Source organism: Tachypleus tridentatus, chromosome 2 (assembly GCF_004210375.1).
Source record: "Tachypleus tridentatus isolate NWPU-2018 chromosome 2, ASM421037v1, whole genome shotgun sequence".
NCBI lineage: Eukaryota > Metazoa > Arthropoda > Merostomata > Xiphosura > Limulidae > Tachypleus > Tachypleus tridentatus.
The window spans coordinates 96,669,915-96,690,547 of record NC_134826.1 but is presented as its reverse complement, the minus strand read 5'-3'; the positions used below and the strand labels follow the sequence as shown (position 1 = coordinate 96,690,547).

At 31.6% G+C, this 20,633-nt stretch overlaps 1 protein-coding gene across 8 annotated transcripts in view; it reads left to right on the top strand.

Moving 5' to 3' along the window:
• The first annotated feature begins 2,179 nt into the window (after positions 1–2,179).
• The window catches only part of LOC143244633 (uncharacterized), a 56,105-nt gene continuing 37,651 nt past the window's right edge, over positions 2,180–20,633 (top strand). For 3 of the 8 annotated variants that reach the window (XM_076489661.1, XM_076489662.1, XM_076489660.1), the window contains exons 1-3: positions 2,592–2,692; positions 17,288–17,367; positions 18,304–18,499. In XM_076489661.1, the coding sequence (XP_076345776.1) occupies positions 2,624–2,692; positions 17,288–17,367; positions 18,304–18,499 (345 nt within the window). In that variant the 5' untranslated portion in view covers positions 2,592–2,623. Of the gene's footprint in view, positions 2,451–2,591; positions 2,693–2,793; positions 3,085–15,321; positions 15,376–17,270; positions 17,368–18,303; positions 18,500–20,633 lie in introns of those variants that run through there. The other 5 variants (XM_076489665.1, XM_076489663.1, XM_076489667.1 and 2 more) reach the window with 5 other exon arrangements.

Here is a 20,633-nt window from a genome sequence, read left to right as displayed (position 1 = left end):
ATTTCTCCATAGAAGAGACTGAGCACCCGTGAATTGCAAGTCAGCCAAAGTAATATTTAAATTAAAAATGAAGAATTGTAGAAACTCTGTGTTATGAAAAGTGTGCCGACCTTCAATATCTATAAAGGCCGTTTCAATCTCAACTGTTTCCCGAGCACGTGAGTTCTTAGGAATTCTATAATCATGTATTGTCTCAACTGTTTGAACGATTTTTCAAAACGATTGAAAAAGACATATGAAAGTGTCGAAATTAGTCTTCTAGTCTGTGTTCTAATAGTTTGTCCCAGAAGTGTGTCTTTTAACGCAAAAATATCTCAATCAAATCAATCAGGTTAGAGTTATTGGTAATTTTATTTATATTGAAAATTAAAGCACCAAATACTTACTATTATTAATTGGCAGGAAAGGGTAATACGTTTTAAACGTACCTCTCGCACCTCTCTCATTTCATGAAGTTAAACTATATAACAGTATAGGTCAATACCAGAATTATTGATATCACAAAAACTAAAAGAAACTGTATAAATTGTTTTTTTATTAAAGATAATTTGATACACACAGTTAGAACGTTTAACATATCCTGTATCATTATCTAAGCTTAACGCAGTTAGACAGTGCAAGTCCTGAATGTAAGGTTTTTAAAAACGGTATACAATATCTATATCTTGCCCACTTCAAGCGACTACCAAAGAACCCTTTTGAAAACTATCATAACTCATGTTAGACTTGGCATTTTATTCAAGAATTAACAAATCTTAAAATTTAGTTTTTATAACATGGAACTTTGTCATAAACTGAAAAAAAAGGCGAACCTGTAATTGTTTTGAGAATATTTTACGCTACATCATCTCCCGAAACTTTTACAGAAGAAAAGAGTATAATGAAGTAACTTTTTAAATAAAATATAGAGACCGTTTTTTAAAACAAATAAGTTATAAATAACATAAAGAAATAAGCACACAATTCATTATTTTTAGGCCCAGCATGGCCAGGTGGTTACGTCACTCAACCCGTAATTTGAGGGTCGCGGGATCAAATCCCTGCCACACCACACATGCTCACCTTTTCAGTCGTGGGGGTATTATAATGTGACGGTCAATCCTACTATTCGTTGGTAAAATAGTAGCCCAAAAGTTGGCTGTGGGTGGTGATGACTAGCTGCCTTCCCTCTAGTCTTACACTGCTAAATTAGGGAAGGCTAATGTAGATAGCCCTTGAGTAGCTTTTCGCGAAATTCAAAAACCAAAACAAGACCTCTTTAACATATGGATGTATTATGTGTGTTATGGCCGAGCGCGTAAGGCGTGCGACTCGTAATCCGAGGGTCGCGGGTTCGCGCCCGCGTCGCGCTAAACATGCTCGCTTTCCCAGCCGTGGGGGTGTATAATGTGACGGTTAATCCCACTATTCGTTGGTAAAAGAGTAGCCCAAGAGTTGGCGGTGGGTGGTGATGACTAGTTGCCTTTCCGCTAGTCTTACACTGCTAAATTAGGAACGGCTAGCACAGATAGCCCTCGAGTAGCTTTGTGCGAAATTCAAAAACAAACAAACAAACAAGTATTATGTGTGTGTGTGTGTGTGTGTTTTTTCTTATAGCAAAGCCACAAAGGGTTATCTGCTCAGCCCACCGAAGGGAAATCGAACCCCTGATTTTAGCGTTGTAAATCCGGAGACATACCGCTGCACTAGCGGGGGCAGGATATATTATTAGAGTGATATAATATAAAGTCCATCCCAATGTGTAGGTGGTGGGTGATAGATGCTGTTGAGTGCCCCCTTTCAGTCTGACCAGTAGTTTTAAATTAGGAATGGCAGAAAATAATTTTAGTAGTTTTTATGCCACAAATACAAACTAAAAATTCAAGAATTAGATGTTTAATAACATTTTAATCTTTTTTATTTTCTCACAATAATTCATCTTTAGCATACGTATCGTTGCAATATATTATACCAATTAACCAAATATTATTTTTCACACAAAAGAAAACATGAATAGAATCTTCTACTACCAAGAATAACACTTGATCTACCCAAGTTACTAGTTGTGGGAGAAGTCTATACGTCTATCGTGCGATCGATAAGACTTAACCTTAGAAACTTCATTTGTTTGTTTTCAGATAGTATCCCAGCATAACTACTCAAGAGTTGTCTGAGTTAGCCATTCCTCATTTTGAACTGATAGACCAGAGGCGATACAACTAGTCAATGCATCACCAACTCTTGGGTTACTGTAATCGAATAGTGGAGTTTTACCGTTACTTTTGTGAAGTATACACGACATTAAAGTATCTAGGGTAATTTTTTGTTGCTTTAATGACCGCAAACCACTGTTCTTCTGATGCATAATAGTCTGTCTATTAGGAGACCCAAACAATGTACACAATCAAAGCGAAGCCTGATTAGAAATTTGTAGAGAGAGATTTAACAGCCTTTTCTGAGTTGTAATAAATGTGAGTATAATTACAAACTAAAATTTGATTGGCTTTACCACTGCCTTGAGTGGTGTATCCATAAGTATAATAATATCACATTCTTTTGATAAAATATATTAAATATAATACTATAATGCTTCCTTTTCACCTATGTGTTAGAGTAGCTTGATAGCCGGGAGAGGGAGTGACACATGAAACACGTGTGGCCTAAAACGGATAAAGCTATTATTGTTAAGACATTACCTTTTGTTGTAAAAAGAGTAAGAATGTTTGTTTTTTTCATTATAGCCATTCTTATAAACAAAACATTGTTTCGTACCAATGTTATAACTTAAAATTTGATATTTGTCGTACCTGTCTATCTAGAAAGTAGAAAATGTTTTAACTGTGATTGACAGTTTTATCGTTTTTGAGCAACTAAGGTTCTGGATTTGCATTTCTGATTTTCTTTCGCTGAATTTAATTTCTGTTACTGACAGTGGAGTGAAATGGGGTTAAAAACACTAAATTCCAAATAAAAATGAAGTAACGTTTGATATTAAAGCTAGTCTAAACATTGCTAATTAATATTATTTAAAGCATACCAGAAATAAGTTCGTCTTGCAAATGCAAATATATAACGTAACATCGTAAGGGCTGAGCTTAAGCCAAGGTAAGGGGAGGCTTTTGAAAATAAATTAGAATATCTACTAGTGCTGCAATGCTTTTTTATATATTTTTGTCAAAACTGTTGATTTATAAAAAAAAAATCGATAACCACACAGAAAACAAACTGATTTATGCATTGTTTTATTTTTTAATGTTATATTTTTGTTATTTTACATTTTTGAATATCTCTTGAAATATTATGTATATATTCCTGTACCACTACCAGTTGCTGAGTTAGTGTTAAAAGATAATAATTAAGATTAATATAATCTTGACTTGTGTTAAGTAGGCATGAAGTGATGAAAATCTTAGCTTATGATTGAAACTAACCATGAAATATTAATGAAAGTACATCATGTGGAATGTTTGTAAAACACTTGATACAAAACAAAAACGTTAAAGCTTTTTTTTTTTGTGGTGAATGTTAGTTATTACGTCTAATTCAGCTGATGTTTGTGTGTGTTAATTCTCATTGGTCTCAAAATGCTTAGGTACTTTTCACTCATGTTGGGTACACATATTGCATCATATTGAGTAACAGTGTTTGTCTGTTCATGTTACCATTCTTAGTGTAATGTGTAAAAAACTGACAGAACACTGGGTCAAAGCACTTATCTTTTGTTAAAAATACATATATATAGGACTCCTAGAAATTACAAAATCAGTATGATACAGATTTTACTAGTAGTTATATTTACTTTTTTTTACATAACTTGCTCATCATTAAGAACTTTATGAATAAAAAGTCATGAACCTACAATCAACTGTATATAAATGCAGGTAGTTTTTGAGTGCTTAAAAAGGTCAGGTTATCCTCATGGAACTTGCATCCCATCAGTAATTGTAGGGTCAAATAGCATGGGTTAAAAAACAACTATTTCAAAACTTGAAAGGAGTAAGAGTAAGTTTGGTAAGATATTGTCTGTTTGAATCATTAACTAGAAGAAAATATAACTAACCATTTCACAAATAGATACCAAGTAATGGATGGAAAGGGTCATTCATTATATTTGCATCTATTTTAAAGATATAAATTAAAAATTAGGTTTTTAAGGAGTCCTTCAGTTTGTTAGGAAACTTTGAGCAAGTATAAAGATTAAAGTTCTTGTAAGAAGGCTTTTTTGTAAGATATTGGAATATGTTATAAGAGATAATAAAAAATAAATTGGCCGTGAAAAGGAGAATGAAAAATCATATGTTTGAATCTAATCTCTAAATTTTTTGAGTATTGAATTATTGTACTACTATAAGGATCTGAGTTATTTGTTATAATTTTGTGTTACTTTTTGGATAAATAAGATATACTGTAAATACGACTTATATATGTTGTTAGATTAAAATTTAAATTAGGACTTGTTTGCATTAAGCATTACTAACTCTGTAATTGATGGTAGTTTAGGTTTAGTGAATGTACTATTATTTTTTCCACAGTTTAGTTTATTTATAAGTTATGAAACCAGCTAAATTAAAGTTTTATTATTACATAAATATATATCAAGACTAGTTATCTGCCAACTTAATTATATCAATATGATGATAAAGTAGCAATGAAATAGTGTAACAGGTAGTTCTCTAACATTAGGCTTAATGGTATGGTCAATAGACAATATTTATTGTGTTTACAGTTTTGATTATTTATTTCTGGATTTCAGTGATTAAGAATAAGGGTAATGCAATGGTGAGTGCAAAGGTCACATGGTTTGTAGAATGTGGTGCACAGAGTGGGTTTTGATAACTCAGAACTGTCATGCAGTAGAAGTAGTAAAGATGTATAGTTTGTTTGTAGAGTTAGTAAGTTAGGAGAAAAATGAAGGCTATCTTGAATAGAGTAAAAGAGACAAGAGCTAAAGAAGTGTAACTGTGAGAAATGACAACTGGAATTGAAAATCAATTTGAAATCAATGAAATATAGTACCTAAAAATAAGTTTTATGATTTTATAAATAGCATTAGGGCTAGTAGTAATGGATTTAATTGAAATGAGGTTGTTTTTTTTAAGTAAAAGATGAGAAACTAGGAAAGGAAAGGGAATAAAAATTTCAGAAGGTTATAGTTGTAAATGTTTTTGGTTTAGCATATGAATTGGATAGTTTGTGGGGTGATATCGGGAGGAAAGAATAAAGATTTTTTTCTGGGGACATTGGTAGTGAACAAAATGAACAGACTGAGTGAGTGAGAAGTAAAAGCATTAGGCAACCATATTTTTGATCATAATGGTTAGGTTTGAAATAAATTCCTTTCAGACACTGTAGATACAATAGGACTAAGAAGTGGATGCTTGATAAAATGTATTGGACAGTCATAATGGTCTTAGAAGTTTTTTGTTTTGTTTAAAATCTTATATTACTGTTGTAAACTATTTTCAGTGAGTCAGTTGACATATTAGCAAGAGTATGCATGAGGTTAAGATTTTGTAAATTTTACTGAGATCTGGATTAATATAGTTAGTGTCAAAGTGGCAGGCAAATAGTGAGAATTCAGAGAAATTAGTGAGTGATCATGTATACTTAATGTTCGTAGTATGTTAATCAGTCACTGAAGAAATTTTGTTGAATGCAAAAATGTTATTTGTGAACTTGGGTCTAAAGCTGTGTACAAGTAAAAGTATCATGTAGTAGACATTAAGGAAGAAATAAGCTTGTTTGTTATTATTACATGAACTGGACCTTTTCTTTATTACTTTCTTGAAATAATGAAGAACCAGCCAAGTGATTGTGATAAAACATGTCACAATGTCATATTACAGTGTAGTGTTAATGGTGCATGTATGTGCCAACAATTTAGGGAAGAGCAAGTTAGAGAAATTGAGAAGTACAGGAGGTTAATAAAGACACATGTAGAGACATTAATAAATATGGGTGCAAGTTTTTATTAGGTCATTGTATCAGGTGTGTAAAAGTTAGAGGGATTTGTATAATCAATTTGCTTTAGATAAGAATCTTCTTAATGTTGACAGGTTAAACATAAATAATTTTGGGCTGACGTGTTTGTTAAAGCTATCAACTGGACTGTAGAAAACTTTAAACAGTTTTTAATTTACTGGACAGAAGTGAGGGCCATAAACAAATAAATGAAGAAAAAAAGCAAACAAGATATGGAGAAGATTCATGTTGATGAGATACGTAGTTGAAGTAAAAATGTATTCTAAAGCTTGCTGGTATGGTTATCAAAAACTATTGTAAAGAGTTTAATACTCATATCAGCCAGCTTTATAATACATGGAGTAGATTACAAAGTATAATGTCTGATTCAAGGAAAAGAAAGCTTGCTTGTTCTGATATTAGAAGTATTAAAAACAAAACTGATAAATTTAAAGCTCTTACTGAAACATAGAATTTTGATATTGTATGAATCACCTGGATTTGGATAATTCTAGAGTGTTTGATGATAGAAATATGAAGTACAAAGCTATAGGTTGCTTAATAATGTGTTTAGAAAGGGGAGGTGTAGCTTGTAAATATACGAGAAACACTATCATGTTGAAGTTGAGAATATCGAACAGAGTATAAAACACTGGTTGAATAAGTAATTTTTGTTTACTGATGGATATAGGGTAAAAACTTAATTGAAGTAGTTTCAGAATTAGCTGATCAGATTGATGACATTTATGGAAAACTACAAATTAATTCAAGAATGCAGCAGCTAAAAAAGTTTTAATAATGGGAAATTGTGATTGGGAGGGTTTCAAGATAGTTTTCTTCATTAAATGGCTAGGAAATCTACTGGGGTAGATACTGTTTTGACCCTTTCACAATGGGCTATATATAATATACAAGAATTTGTCTATACATTTGCACATGTTAAGTATTTGCACTATAACTTTTGATACAACATGTGTATCTTCACAAAATTAGGTATTTTTCTAGTCAAGATTATAAATATTTTGTTTACAGAAAATTAGATTTTTTAATGAAATATTTTTACTAAAGATTTGTTTATGAAAATAGAGTCTGTTGTGTTACTAGTCAGAGTGCAAAGTGATTTCATATTATGGTTAAAAAAACTATTCTTCACCCCAAAAATCTTAAATATTATTTGTGTAATCTCTAAAACCTCCTAAATACATTTCGAATGTTTGTTTTCAGTAAGACTTAATATTTTGTTATTTTCTGTACTTTAATTATGTGGGGTTTGCCACTTAGCTGATTTTGTAACCATTGTTGATATACTCATGATTTTTTGGTTATTCCAAAAATTATTTCATTTCACACCCTCCACGTGTAAAATTTGAAAAGGCTTAGCAACCTATGGCAAGCATTAAATAAGTATAAAGGTTGTTGTAACTAGAAGATATAATTGTTTACTCTTTTTATTGATTTAATGTTTCAGAAAAGTATGTTTAAGAACTTGTTTGTCAAAAGAATAATCCAGATACATGTATATTGTATATTTGAAATGTAACTGTTTTATCTAGTCCACTAAAGCACAACCAGAACAGGTCACTTTGTAAAGACCAAAGGTCAGTTTTATGTTATTGGGTATGATAACATGAATGCATGTTTTCTGTGTCATACAACTTTGTAATGTTAGCCAGACACAACTGGAATGTCAACATAATAAAATTAATACATACAAATGTATAATGTTATGAGGTTTAACTATTCAGACTAAACATTTGCATTTTCTTGGCATAATTTGTAGTACTTTTAGAATGAAAAAAGCATAATTTATGTTTCATAATTTTTTATGCTGGTTATGAGGTTGGTCGAATTGACAAACCCAATGTAGTTAGGGTACAGAAAATAACAGAAACAAATATAAAGTTTTACTGAAAACAAATATTTGAAATGTATTTAGGAGGTTTTAGAGATTATACAAGTAATATTTGAGATTTTTGGGGCAAATAATTTTTAATCATGACATAAAAATTGCTTTGTACTTGGACTCGTAATAAAACAGACTTGATATTTTCACAAACAAATCTATAGTAAAAATATTTTTTAACAAATCTGATTTTTTGTGTATTAAAGAGTTTCAACCTTTGCTAAAATGTATTAGCAATCTATGAACTCCAAAAATTCTCATTGCATTTGAAAACACCATTGGTATAACTTTCTAGGAATCAGGTTTTACTTTATCTGAAGAGGACATACAGGCCTTAATTCACAGGGAGCTATATTGATGTGTGTGGCAGGTAATTTTTTCCTTTTGAATTAGACAATGTTTGTGAAGAAGAATGCAATAATTTAGAAGATCCCTTTGGTGGACACTCCTAGATCAGTGGAATCTCTATTCCAATTCCTGTCTAGATGGTTAGAGAGAAACCAGATCACAGTGGCTTTGTGCTCACTTCATTTCATATCTGTTCATAGACTCATCTTTTGAAGATTGAGGTTCTTACCTCATCTCCAGGGAGATTTCTGGTCTTTGGTCAATCAGCCTTTTTTTTTTTTCTTCCTATATTACCATTCTTGAATCTTTGGTGGTTAGTTTGAACTTTGTCCTACTTCCTTACTCTTCTATGGCAGTGTTGGTTGTGGTGCGTTCGAACATCACCAAGGTGGACATGTATATCACAGAGTCAGGGGTTTCTAATTCCAAGTCTGTGTTTTTTTTATCCTGGATCTCCTTTTTCGGCCCACAGTACTACATTGTGGTCTTAGCTAGCCTTGTCAACTCCAGCCATATTAGCTGTTAGGTGCCTAGTTGAATGTCTTGTTCTGTCTGATTTTTTTTCATGTTGTTTCCCTCCCTTTTCTGTTCCTTTTGAGTTTTTCATCCTCTACATTCCTTGAAGTGTCTGATTAAGATCTCATTGTGGTTCTTAATGCCATTCTCATCCTTAATTTGAACCTTTTTCTTCATATTCCATCACTCAATTAATATTTATTTCTTTTTCATCCTTGCTTGTAAATGTTGTTGACCAGATATTTCTGCCTTCAGTGTTACCTACTTTACCTTTCCTCTTTTATCATTATATAGTCAAATTGGTCCTTCTTCCTTCAGAACTATGCTCTCCCAAAGGCTGTTTGACTTCAACTTTCATTTACTTAATCCTATCATGATGGGTCACAGGTCAATGGCCATGTTAATGCTTTCGTTGACTTGCATTCAAAAAATTAAACTTATATTTCATGAATTTATGTGAAAGGTTTGGTATCAGATTGTAGATTATAATTCAATTTTCAGTATTATATACTAATTAATTTCTTAATTTAAAAGTAAATATTGAAAAAACACACCTAAATATCAATTTCTGTGTCAAGTGGCATGTTGAATGGATAATTGGCTTAAATTATATGTTTATTGATGTTCAAATACAAGGTCTGTAGTTTCTTACAAATTAGGAACTTAAAGTATCAATATTGACAAGTTAGAATATAAAATAAGAACCTTGTACTTTTATATTTGTTGAGATACAACTTATGTACTAAAGCAAACAGAATTGCCCAGTTAATCTCTCTTCATTTGTGAAAGTGGTCCCTTATATATACTTCAACATATGAATAACCAATCAAAAGCTCAGGATCTCCCCTAGTGGCTTTCTCATCCATTTTAAAGTGCTAGAAAGCCAACTTATTCTTTCAAACCAAGATTTCAAGCATGTAGATTTTGTCTTTATTCTGCTCAAAATTACTAATTTTTCAAACAAAATACAGATTAGTTACTAAGCTTGATAAATTATAGTAGAATTCTATGGCATTGTTATAGTTATGATACAATATATATATAAAACTTTTAAAAATTTATTTCATTTCATATCCTCCACATGCAAAATTTGAAAAGGTTCAGCAACCTATGGCAAACTTTAAATAAGTACAAAGGTTGTTGTCACTAGAGGATATATATGTTTGCTATTCTTATTGTTTTCTTGTTTGTTTGTTTGGAATTTCTCACAAAGCTACTCGAGGGCTATCTGTGCTAGCCGTCCCTAATTTAGCAGTGTAAGACTAGAGGGAAGGCAGCTAGTCATCACCACCCACCGCCAACTCTTGGGCTACTCTTTTACCAACGAATAGTGGGATTGACCGTCACATTATACACCCCCACAGCTGGGAGGGCGAGCATGTTTAGCGCAACGCGGGCGCGAACCTGCGACCCTCGGATTACGAGTCGCACGCCTTACGCGCTAGGCCATGCCAGGCCACTATTCTTATTAATTGATTATTTCAGAAAAATATGTTTAAGAACTTACCATATTTCCCAGCACTGAAGATGCTATTTTTTCTTCAAAATAGGTCTCAAAAATTTACCATGAGTCTTCCTAAATGAAGATTATGTTGCTCATAAGCCTAAACCTAAGCTTAGAGGAAATGTTTCAATACTAGACAGAAATACAAGCTCCTCTAAATGACCCAGAATGAAATGTACAAGTTAGTATTAAATAACAAATAAACAAACAAGAACATGTCACTATGCATGTGGTGCTGTAATACCAGTACTCATTTTAACTCTTCAGGCTTAGAATAACATTATTACTGGTAATAATACAGATATTCCAGTGGTAATACAAGGTATACACTTTCAAAGGTAGATATGATAAGCATCTAGCTCACAAAAACCGAGAAGTGGGCAAGAGGATTTATGTACTGTAAGTCACTAAACAATTCACAAAATATCTTGGTAAGATTGGTAGAACTGCTGCATTGTTATTCTTATGTCTATCTTTTTTTTTTTCTTCAAAATTTAGCTAATCATTGACACCAGGAAATAAAGTGTTCGTCAAAAGAATAATCCATATAAATGTATATTGTATAATAATTGAAATGTGACTGTATTTTATCAAATACCAGTCCACTTAAGCACAGCCAGAACAGGTCACTTTGTAAAGACCAAAAGTCAGTTTTATATTATTGGATATGGTACCATGACTGCATGTATACTGTGTCAGTGCAACTTCTGTAATGTTAGCTAGGCACGAATGGAAGGTCAACACAATAAAATTAATATATATAAATGTATAATGTTATGAGATTTAACTATTTTAACATAACATTTATATTTTCATGGTATAATCTGTAGTCCTTCTAGAATGAAAAAACCAGAATTTATATTTCATAATTTTTTCATGCTGGTTATGAGGTTGGTCAAATTGATAGACACCATAGGATTAGGGTAGAGAAAAACAGAAAAATAACAAAAAAAAAAAATATTATAAATGTATTTAGGAGGTTTTAGAGATTACTCAAACAATATTTGAGACTTGGGACAAAGAATATTTTAATCGTAGCATAAAAATTACTTTGTATTTGGACTAGTAAAAAAACCGACTTGATATTTTCATAAACAAATCTATTGTAAAAATATTTCATTAAAAAATCTGATTTTTTGCATACCAAAGACTTTCAACCTTTAAAAAAGTACCAAATTTTGTCAAGGTACACATACTGCACCAAATGTTATAAATACTTGTGTATATTATACCAAGCTTGTTGCAAAAGAGTTAATCTCTCTCTCTCACACCAGTACTCTCATTCCAGTCCTGATTGGCTAATTTTCTCATTCACTCCTTTTAGTGTTATGGATCATTGTCTCATTTTGGGGTTCAGTTTCGTGGCTTTTTATTTCCTGAAACCATCATTTTCATCATTTATGCCATGTGATGTTAACTGGTTAGGTTTGTCAGCTTGCTAGGCTAACAGACTGAGCTTGTGAAGTTTAAAATTTATCGAAAATTTATTACCTACAGAATAAGTTTCTAATTTTAATATTTTATGAAATATGTAAAAAGGATTCATAAATAACAAAATACTTCACACATTTGTATGGGTTCAGCTGGGGTAGGGACAAAGTCTCACCCAAATATTATTTATATAGCCTACCTTTTTATTTATTTTTAAAGACATCTTGAATGTTTGTTCATTTGCCATTTTAGATTTTTTTGTTTCAAAGTGAGAATCTAATTAAGCAGGTAATTTGGTAATTATAGGTTGTATTTTTCAAGATGAGAAAGTACACGTCGCAAAATGGCATTTCATTAGAAAGAAATGGTTCTGTTTCAATAAAACAACTGCCAAGTACATTTTTTTAGTTGAATAAGAGACTAAAATGTTTCAAAATACGAGTGGAAAATACAAAAGACATACAATAAAAACAATTTTGTCTGAACACAAAACATATGGCAATTCAATTCAGGTAAAGGAAAACGTAGAACAATTGCCCACAGTTGAAATATCATTCAAAATATTTTTTGAATATTTATAAAAATTAAGGAAATGTTGGTGGCTAACTTCCTTTGATTACAGCATTCATGTCCTATAGTTATAATTTTTACAAAGTATGCATCCTATGCTTTATCATAGTAACTCTGTATTTATGAATAGGAATGAAACATCAAAAGCTTGTTTGTTTTAAAGCGAGAGTCTGTGATCATGGACATTGTCCTGGATTCGGTTTAGTTATTTTACATTTAATGCTATGATACAACAGACCTACTTTTTACTAATATTAAATACAAGTCTAATGAAGTTATAATTTCATTGTTATAGATTACAGGTTAAGTCACATTTGGAGTATTCTGTTAAGTCATGGGTTCCTTACCTTGGGAGAGACTGAATTATTGGAAAGGGTTCAGAGAAAGGTTACTAGAATGATGCCTGGGATGAAGGGATTGTCATATGAGGAGAGGCTAAAATCTCTCAAATTTTTTTCTCTTGGAAAAAAGAAGAATTTGGGGGTATCTTATTGAGGTGTTGTAAGGTTGTAAAGGGAATTAATGGTTTTGATGTAGTGTTTTCTTTTCATATTTAACAATAAGAATAGTAGGACTGGGAAGACAAATTTTGGAAGGGGAGAAGTCATCTGCAGCTAAGATGGTTTCATTTTTCTAACAGCAGTTGAATGAGCTGCTTTCAGATGTCATAGAGAGGGTAACTTTAAGTGAGTTTGAAAAGCTTGAGTAAGTATATGAATGATAAGGGCTAGCCTTAAGATTTATTGTTTAATTATTTTAATTTAAAGAATGTAACAGTCGAGATGGACTAATAGTTCTCATTTTGTTCCAAGACGTTAAGTTAGTTGTTTAAATAAAAATTCCTGTAGCTTTTAAACATGCATTTTAGGTCACAAAATATATCAAGAAGTAGAATACAGTATCTCCAAATTGACTATAATTTAACTCTCCCTCTCTCTCTAAACTACAAGTAGGTTAAAATAGTCTGTTAACTACTTGGGGTGTAGCAGTAGTCAGAAACAAAGATTCTAAGACCAGCTGTCTATTTATGCTGGCCAAAATGAATTAATGGTAATAAGGTTTCTGTAGAATTAAAAAGAAAACATTTTTCATGTTGATTATAAATACATCCATCAAAAAAAGGATGACTTGGGTAACTGACTTGAAAGGATAAGGTGGGATGGTTTTTTTAGTAGATTTGACAAATTTAGTTGTATCTCAGCAGATTCATAAGGTAGGATGTATGAATTTTATATTTTTACCTGAGATCTATTGTCTGTGTTTATAATTACTTGTCTATGCTTAAAGCTATATTTGGTTAGATAGAAAATCTGAAAGGAGAATTCAGAATAGAGACTTATGACTCAGAGAAGAGAAGATTGAGAATTTCTTAATTTGCTTTTAAAATTAGGGAAATAAATTTAGATAATATAAAATGAAATTATAAATTACATTTTTATGTAAAGTTTAATTTCATGTTGAATGTTATTATGAAACTCATTGACATGAAAATTTTCACCCATTCATACAGGTATTCTTTACTGCAAATGACAGTTTGTATCTTATATTTGAAGTGTTAATAAACTACTTTTTGTTTACATTATATCAATTAGTATTGCATAAAATCATAGCTAGTAAATAATAAACCATATTTTAAGAGTAGATCAGTTTTAAGTTCTTAATTCTACAAGCCAATATTTAAAAAAGTCCAGAATTTTCCCTAGGGTGACATTAGATTAGATAAAGTAAATAATATAAAAATGTTTTATCAGCAGGGGCATAGATCCTGGGTGGGGGGGATGGAGGGTATACATCCTCCCCCTTCATTTTAGGTGGGGGGTATGGTGCATACAATCATCCTCCCTACAGTTTGGTCTGTTGAATTGTTTTATTGCATCACAGGCCTACAAATTGTCTGTTTGTTCTTGTGATTCTCATGTTCTTACCAATTGAATTATATAATTAGGCCTAGATGTAGGCTTTTTCAGTAACCGAAATGTACATCTTTAATATAGGCATGCTTCTAAGCTTTTCAATCTAAGCAATAGTTTGTAAGTATCAGTCAGTAGGCCTAAGTATACATGCAAGTATTGTGGCAACAAGATTACTCTGTGACTGCATGTTTATAGCTTTTAAGTTTACGTAATCAGAGATTACCAATTTGCAAATTGAACAGTCCACATAAGTGGTTGCAAAAATCATCCCCCATTGGGTGTAAAAAATCTATGCTTTTGTTTATCAGGAACATGTTCAAGCTGCTTGTAGTATCCTGTAGGTGATGTAATTGGTACACATGGTAGTTTGACACAGTTCAAAGAGCAATCAAAAGTCCAATGAAAAACTTTCATTATAAATAGATGTATACTGTTACAAGCTTAAAGCTACTTTGAATAAATTAATGTAGTTTCATGTTACAACTTGAAGTCATTCTAGAAAGAAAAGAAAGGGTAATTTAGATTATTTTTTGGTGGTTATAGAGTTGATTAAATTAACTGGTTGCATGTAGATATAGAATAGAGAAAATAAATAAAATATAAAGTTTTAACTGAAAAATAAAGGTTTGAAATGTATTTAGGAGGTTGTAGGGGATTACACAAGGGAAATTTGAAGTTTTTAAGAAGAGGAAAAGTATTTTTAATTTTAACGTGAAAATTACTTTGTACAGACTTATTCAAAACAAAAACTTAGAAAATTCTTTATTTTACTTTATTAAAAAACTTCACTAAAAAGCATGATTTTTTGTGTGTCAGAAACTTGTAATGTGAACTTAGACTGTCATATCCTATAAAAATGTACACGCTGTATTGAAAGTTATAAGTATTAAATCTATAAAGACTTCAAACTAGTACAGAGAGGTCACATGGTTGGTCAGATTGACCCAACCCTTGTTGAGAGAGTTAAAGAAGGTGATTAGTCTTACTTCTGTAATGAAACATTTTAGAGTATAAAAGAAACCTTTGTAAAATCATAAGTGAAATATGTCATAAAAGAAAATAAACAAGGAGTCAGTAAAAGGAAATATTCCCTTATTAATCACAATGTTTCTTCTAGGATTTTTTTGTTAACTGGGTGATGGAAAGAGAAGCCAACTAAATCACATCAGTGGTGACTGGGAAAAGACTAACTGGATTGTTTTGTAGTTGGATTAGATAAAGCTAAAAGATATTTAATCCAATCAAACTAGGTATTTTTAAATAGTGAATTCCTTGCAGGACCATTGTTTAGGTGTATTATTTTTATTTACTTTGATATTGATAGGAGCATAATTAGTAAAGTTTGTAGATGACATTAAACTGTTGGCTCTTTTCAAGTTAGACTGAGGATCACTTGGACCAGTTGTACAAATTTTGGCTGATCACCTTTAATTTGGTAAATATGAGGTATTGCACTTGGGTTATTATAATATGGATTAGAAGCTTAATATGTGAGAGCCAACTCGGTAATATATAGGTGAAGAGAATCTTGCTGTTGTGGTAGTTAAACCACTTAAGCCATTAAGGTAGTGCTTTATTGCTGGTTGCAAAGATATTAGATTTTAGTTTTTATTTAATTTTTTTTTAGTTTTCAAATCTGTGAAGTTGTAGTTATCACAATACAAGCTTTATTTGTTGAAACTACATAACCTGCAGAAAATTTTTCAGCATTTTCAAACTATTTCTTCAAGTAAATTTTTGCAATGCTATAAAACTTCAAAACAAATAGATAAAATTGGTGATTCAAAGAATTACAGAATTAAGATATAATTAGATCACTATTTTAGAAATTAAACTTTGTGATAAAAACATAGTTTTTAGTAAAGTAGAGAATGGTTTGGTCAAGATGGACCAAATGACTTATTTTTCAGAAATAAAATAGTAATTTTAACATATGGACAACAAAGAAAACAATTATTCCTTGAATGTTCTCTTTCTCATACACACTCCTTTGAAAAAAAAAAGTGAAGAAACTTAATTTACGTTTTCTATACCTGATAAATGTGTTTTAAATAGATATTCACCTTTCCATAGAAGAGATAGCTTATAGGTCATACCACTGACAATAAGTTTTTTCTCAAGCCTTTGTATACAAATCCCACCCTTTTTATGTAATAACTTGCACTGCATCAGTCAATGATATAATCATTATTTGACTATACTTTTTCACCACTTGGAGGGCAACACACCCTTCGTACACAGTATTCTCCTTGAGAATAACAAAAACATGTTCATCTTGTTGACACTTCAGTGTTCAGGAATGTTTTTATTCAGATTATAGAATTTTTGACATTGGACTTAATTTTTAAACTCTCAGTTACCAATTGTATTTTTTTCTAGATATCATTGGATTTTACTCTGGAAGAAAAATTCCATTCTCATATCCATCTGAATTTTTATTGAAATTAATGAAAAAAGAGCTTTCATTATGTGTTTAGTTCACTAACTTATGGCTTTCAAAGCTGAGATTAAAAGTAATTGCATCACACTGTTATAGCCATGGTTTGAAAACTGATAAGCTAAAATATACATAATTATTTTGCTTAAAACTATTTCTGAATTCTTCCAAAGTGGCTGAGTGTTGTATTACCATTAGAGAAATTTTGGAAAACTTGAATCACTAACGTTTTCATTTGGAATGCACTAAAATCAATCAAAATTAAAATTTCTGATTTTAAAGTTAAATTAATAAAACTTTTTTATGCAGATAAATTTCAATTTTGAATTTTTGTTTTCTGTATGGAATAGCTACAACATGTTTATTTTCCATGACTCTTTTCTACTTTTGAAAAGTTTGAAAGCATCGACTTAGATATCATGGAGTTCAACTCTGAATTTTGTCAGCTGGAAAGCAAACTGTTCCATATTTTTAAGCTGTTGAACATCCTGTTAGAAAATAAACATTATCATGACTGATTCTTCATGTTTTTTTTGTTTTTGTTTCATACCTTCTGTTCTCTAGTTTAACTGTATGCCAATTTTATTAAAAAAACTGAATTTGTGGAGTCGTAAGTTTTTAACTGCAATGTAAAACCTCAGTTATGTCATTTCAGGCTTTTCTTCTCTCCACTTAAGACACAATAAGAAAATTCCTAATCTAGTACAGTATCTTTCCTATTCTAGGAATCATCCAGGTGGCTCTTTTCTAAATTGCTTACAACAGCATTCTTAAATAAAGTGACCAAAGCTGAAGACTATTCCAGGTGAGAGCTAGCTTGTACATTATAAAATGAACTAATGGCCTTCTTTAACTTTTATTTGGTACTTCTGTTTTATTACCTATAATCCTGTTTGCCTTACTACTTGCAAACCTCTCTTCCCTTTTTTTAAACGTGTGTCACAAATTTATGGTTTACCTATTTATTGAGTTACAGGTGTCATGTTAATGCAAAACTGTATGTACACTAGGGTAAAAAGTTTTGCTTGTATGCTAAAATTAGTGCATGATGAATGCCATTACTTCTTTGCTTTTCAGTGTCTGTATTTCAATTGGACTTAACAGCTGGAGTTCTTACACTTCACTAATAAAATGACTAAGAAGAGTTTTGTTTTCTGTCACTTTTTTTTACATTTATAATGACAGTTTAGCTATACAGTCAACTAAAATATTGGTTGAGATGAGCCATAAGCTAACCATAATAAACCATCTGAATTGGAGTGAGTGTGCAACCTTTGTAGAGAACGTTTATTGTCTCATTTGTCATCATATGTTGGAAGACATAAGCAGTTTTTGGTTATCCCTCAAATTCACGATATACAATGTTTAAAAACCTATTGTGACATCTGAGGTATACCTGAATGATCTATTATTTTACACAGGCATCATGCTCAAACATTTTTGCCCACATTTGATGCAATGTTTAAAAACCTACTGTGACATCTGAGGTATACCTGAATGATCTATTATTTTACACAGGCATCATACTCAAACTTGTTTGTCCACATTTGACACTGTTTAGGAACTGTGTAGAAAAGTTGCTTGATGAGTTTTAACCATAAAGGTCCAATGTAACTTTCTGTGCTTGGTAAATAAGCAAATGCTTATAAATTTTATAATGTAAGAACTATCTAGAATTTTTTATTATACTTAATAATAAAACTTACTGACATCTTATAAGTGTCTTAATTTTGCCTTTCAGTTTGATAGTTATGGCTTCAGAACCAGATTATGAAGTTGGTCAAGTTGCTGAGTTGTTATCTGGACTCCCAAAAACATCAAAGAAAAATTATAAACTGAAAAAACATTTTGAAAAACATCCATCAACAAAAAGTTCAAACTCTTCACTACCAGCAATGAGTAAACAAGAAATTTCTAAAGATCTCCAATTCCAGCAGGTATATATATATATATATATATATATATGTATTTAAAACGATAAATTCATATTATAAATACTAATGACCTTGTCATGAAATATTTTAAAACATATGAGGTAAAGTTATATCTAATTTCCTGATGTAGTAATACCAAAATTTTAGCTGATACTAGTTTTTTAAGTGCTGATACCAGTAAAAAATAAGTCATTTTGAAAATTTGTTTCTCATTATGATTTTACTTATATCAAGTAAGGTTAAGAAATCATTTTGTAAAATTTTTATTAAATGGTCACTAGGCTGTTTTATTTACTGGAGGTAGGTTTAAAAGAAAAATACAGAAGCACTCTATTTTGGCTATATTTATAAATGATTTCATTTTTGGTGAACCTGTATTTCCACCTATGCTGGAAAAGTCTTTCACTTTCAATAGGTAATAAAGGAGCAGAAAGGTACTTCTTAGTAAGTACACTCAGATTTGGGAAAAGATATTGGCAATTCCTCCACCACTCTAAAGAAGTACTGTATGAGGCACTATTATTATTATTTGGTGATACTTTGAATGCTATTATGTTATGTAGTTAATTTCCATAATAAATGTTTTACTATTTAATTGACAAGCTGAATTTGGTATGAATTTCCAGCATAGATGCAAATTCGGTATCTTCTATCCCATCTCCGATATCTAGCATCACACAGCAATTGAGGGAAAGGGGAGGAGTCACTATTGGTTAAAACTGTCAGTGATCTCATTCATAGATGAATGGAGCTTAAAAATTTGAATCTGTGGTGGTTCTTTGAAGGGCTCTGAGGCTGAGGGTAGTGCTTGACATTTTGAAGATACTTTATTTTTTATTGTGCATTATTTTAGTCTGCTAGATTTTCAATCTCCTTGTGAGACAGTGATGTGATTATGGACTTGCACCACTGGGATCTGGAGTTTGATTTTCTAAGTGGATATGGCAGATAGCCTGAAGTTGCTTTGCTCTAACAAAACATCTTCAAAACAGTTCCAATCAATGGTAATACTATGTAACACAAATTTTGTTCCTGGATAGTATGTGTTATTTCTTAACTTCTTATGTTGTAAAAGTGCAGAAAATGACCATTATTTCTTTCAAACTTTGCTTTTGTGACCTGGATAATGAAATTTAGAAATTAACCTATTTTCTGTGTAAAAACAACAGATTTGTACATTTTCTGAATAAAACAACATATGAATCAAGATTTAAGTGTATTTATACTTTATACTAAAGTTATACAGAAATGAACAAAAATATTTAAAGTGAATAGTTTTTTGAGATTTGCGACTGTAATGTAAATCATTTTCACATATCAGGCCCCAAATATAGTCTCCCATCATGTTTTCGCTATACGCTCCTTGGTAGCAGTGTTCAAAGTCCAGTATTTTTTGATGAAAATGCACCTCCGAGTATGCTCCCATGTTCTCCTTGAATTTATCAAGATGAGCATCAAGGATATGGAATTTTAGGGACATCCTGCAGCCCATTTTGCTGTAGTTCTTCACCAAAGCCTCAACCAGTTCCACATAATTTTTGGCCTTTTGATTGCCCCGGAAGCCCCAAATAACTGCGACAAAGCTGTCCCAAGAGATTATGATTATTTTTTTTCTCCCTTCCCACTGAGTTTCTTGGGGAATTCTGTGAACTCCAGGATCTTCTTTATTTGTGGTCCAACAAAGACACCAGCTTTGACATTTGCCTCAGACAGCTTAGGGAAGAAGTCTCGAAGGTACTTAAAGGATACAGACTCCTTATCAAAAGCTGTGACAAATTATTTCATAAGACCCAATTTTATGTTCAATCGTGGGAAAAACATCTTCTGGAGATCCACTAGTGGTTCACACTCCACATTGTGCTTCCTCACAGAGAACTCGATTTGTTGTAGCCAATGCTTCCTGTTGTAGTGCACTGCGGTGTCCCTGCTGCCCCAAAGGCAAAGATAACAGAGAAACTTGGTGAAACCTCCTTGAAGACCCATCAGGAATGTTACCATTTTAAAGTCTCCGATAACCTCCCAGCCATACTCATCATACTCCAAGGCTTCTAGCAAGGTCTTGATGATGCTGTATTTTTCTTTGAGGTGCACCTAATGAGCCAAGAGAAGAGATGGATATTTATTCCCATTATGGAGT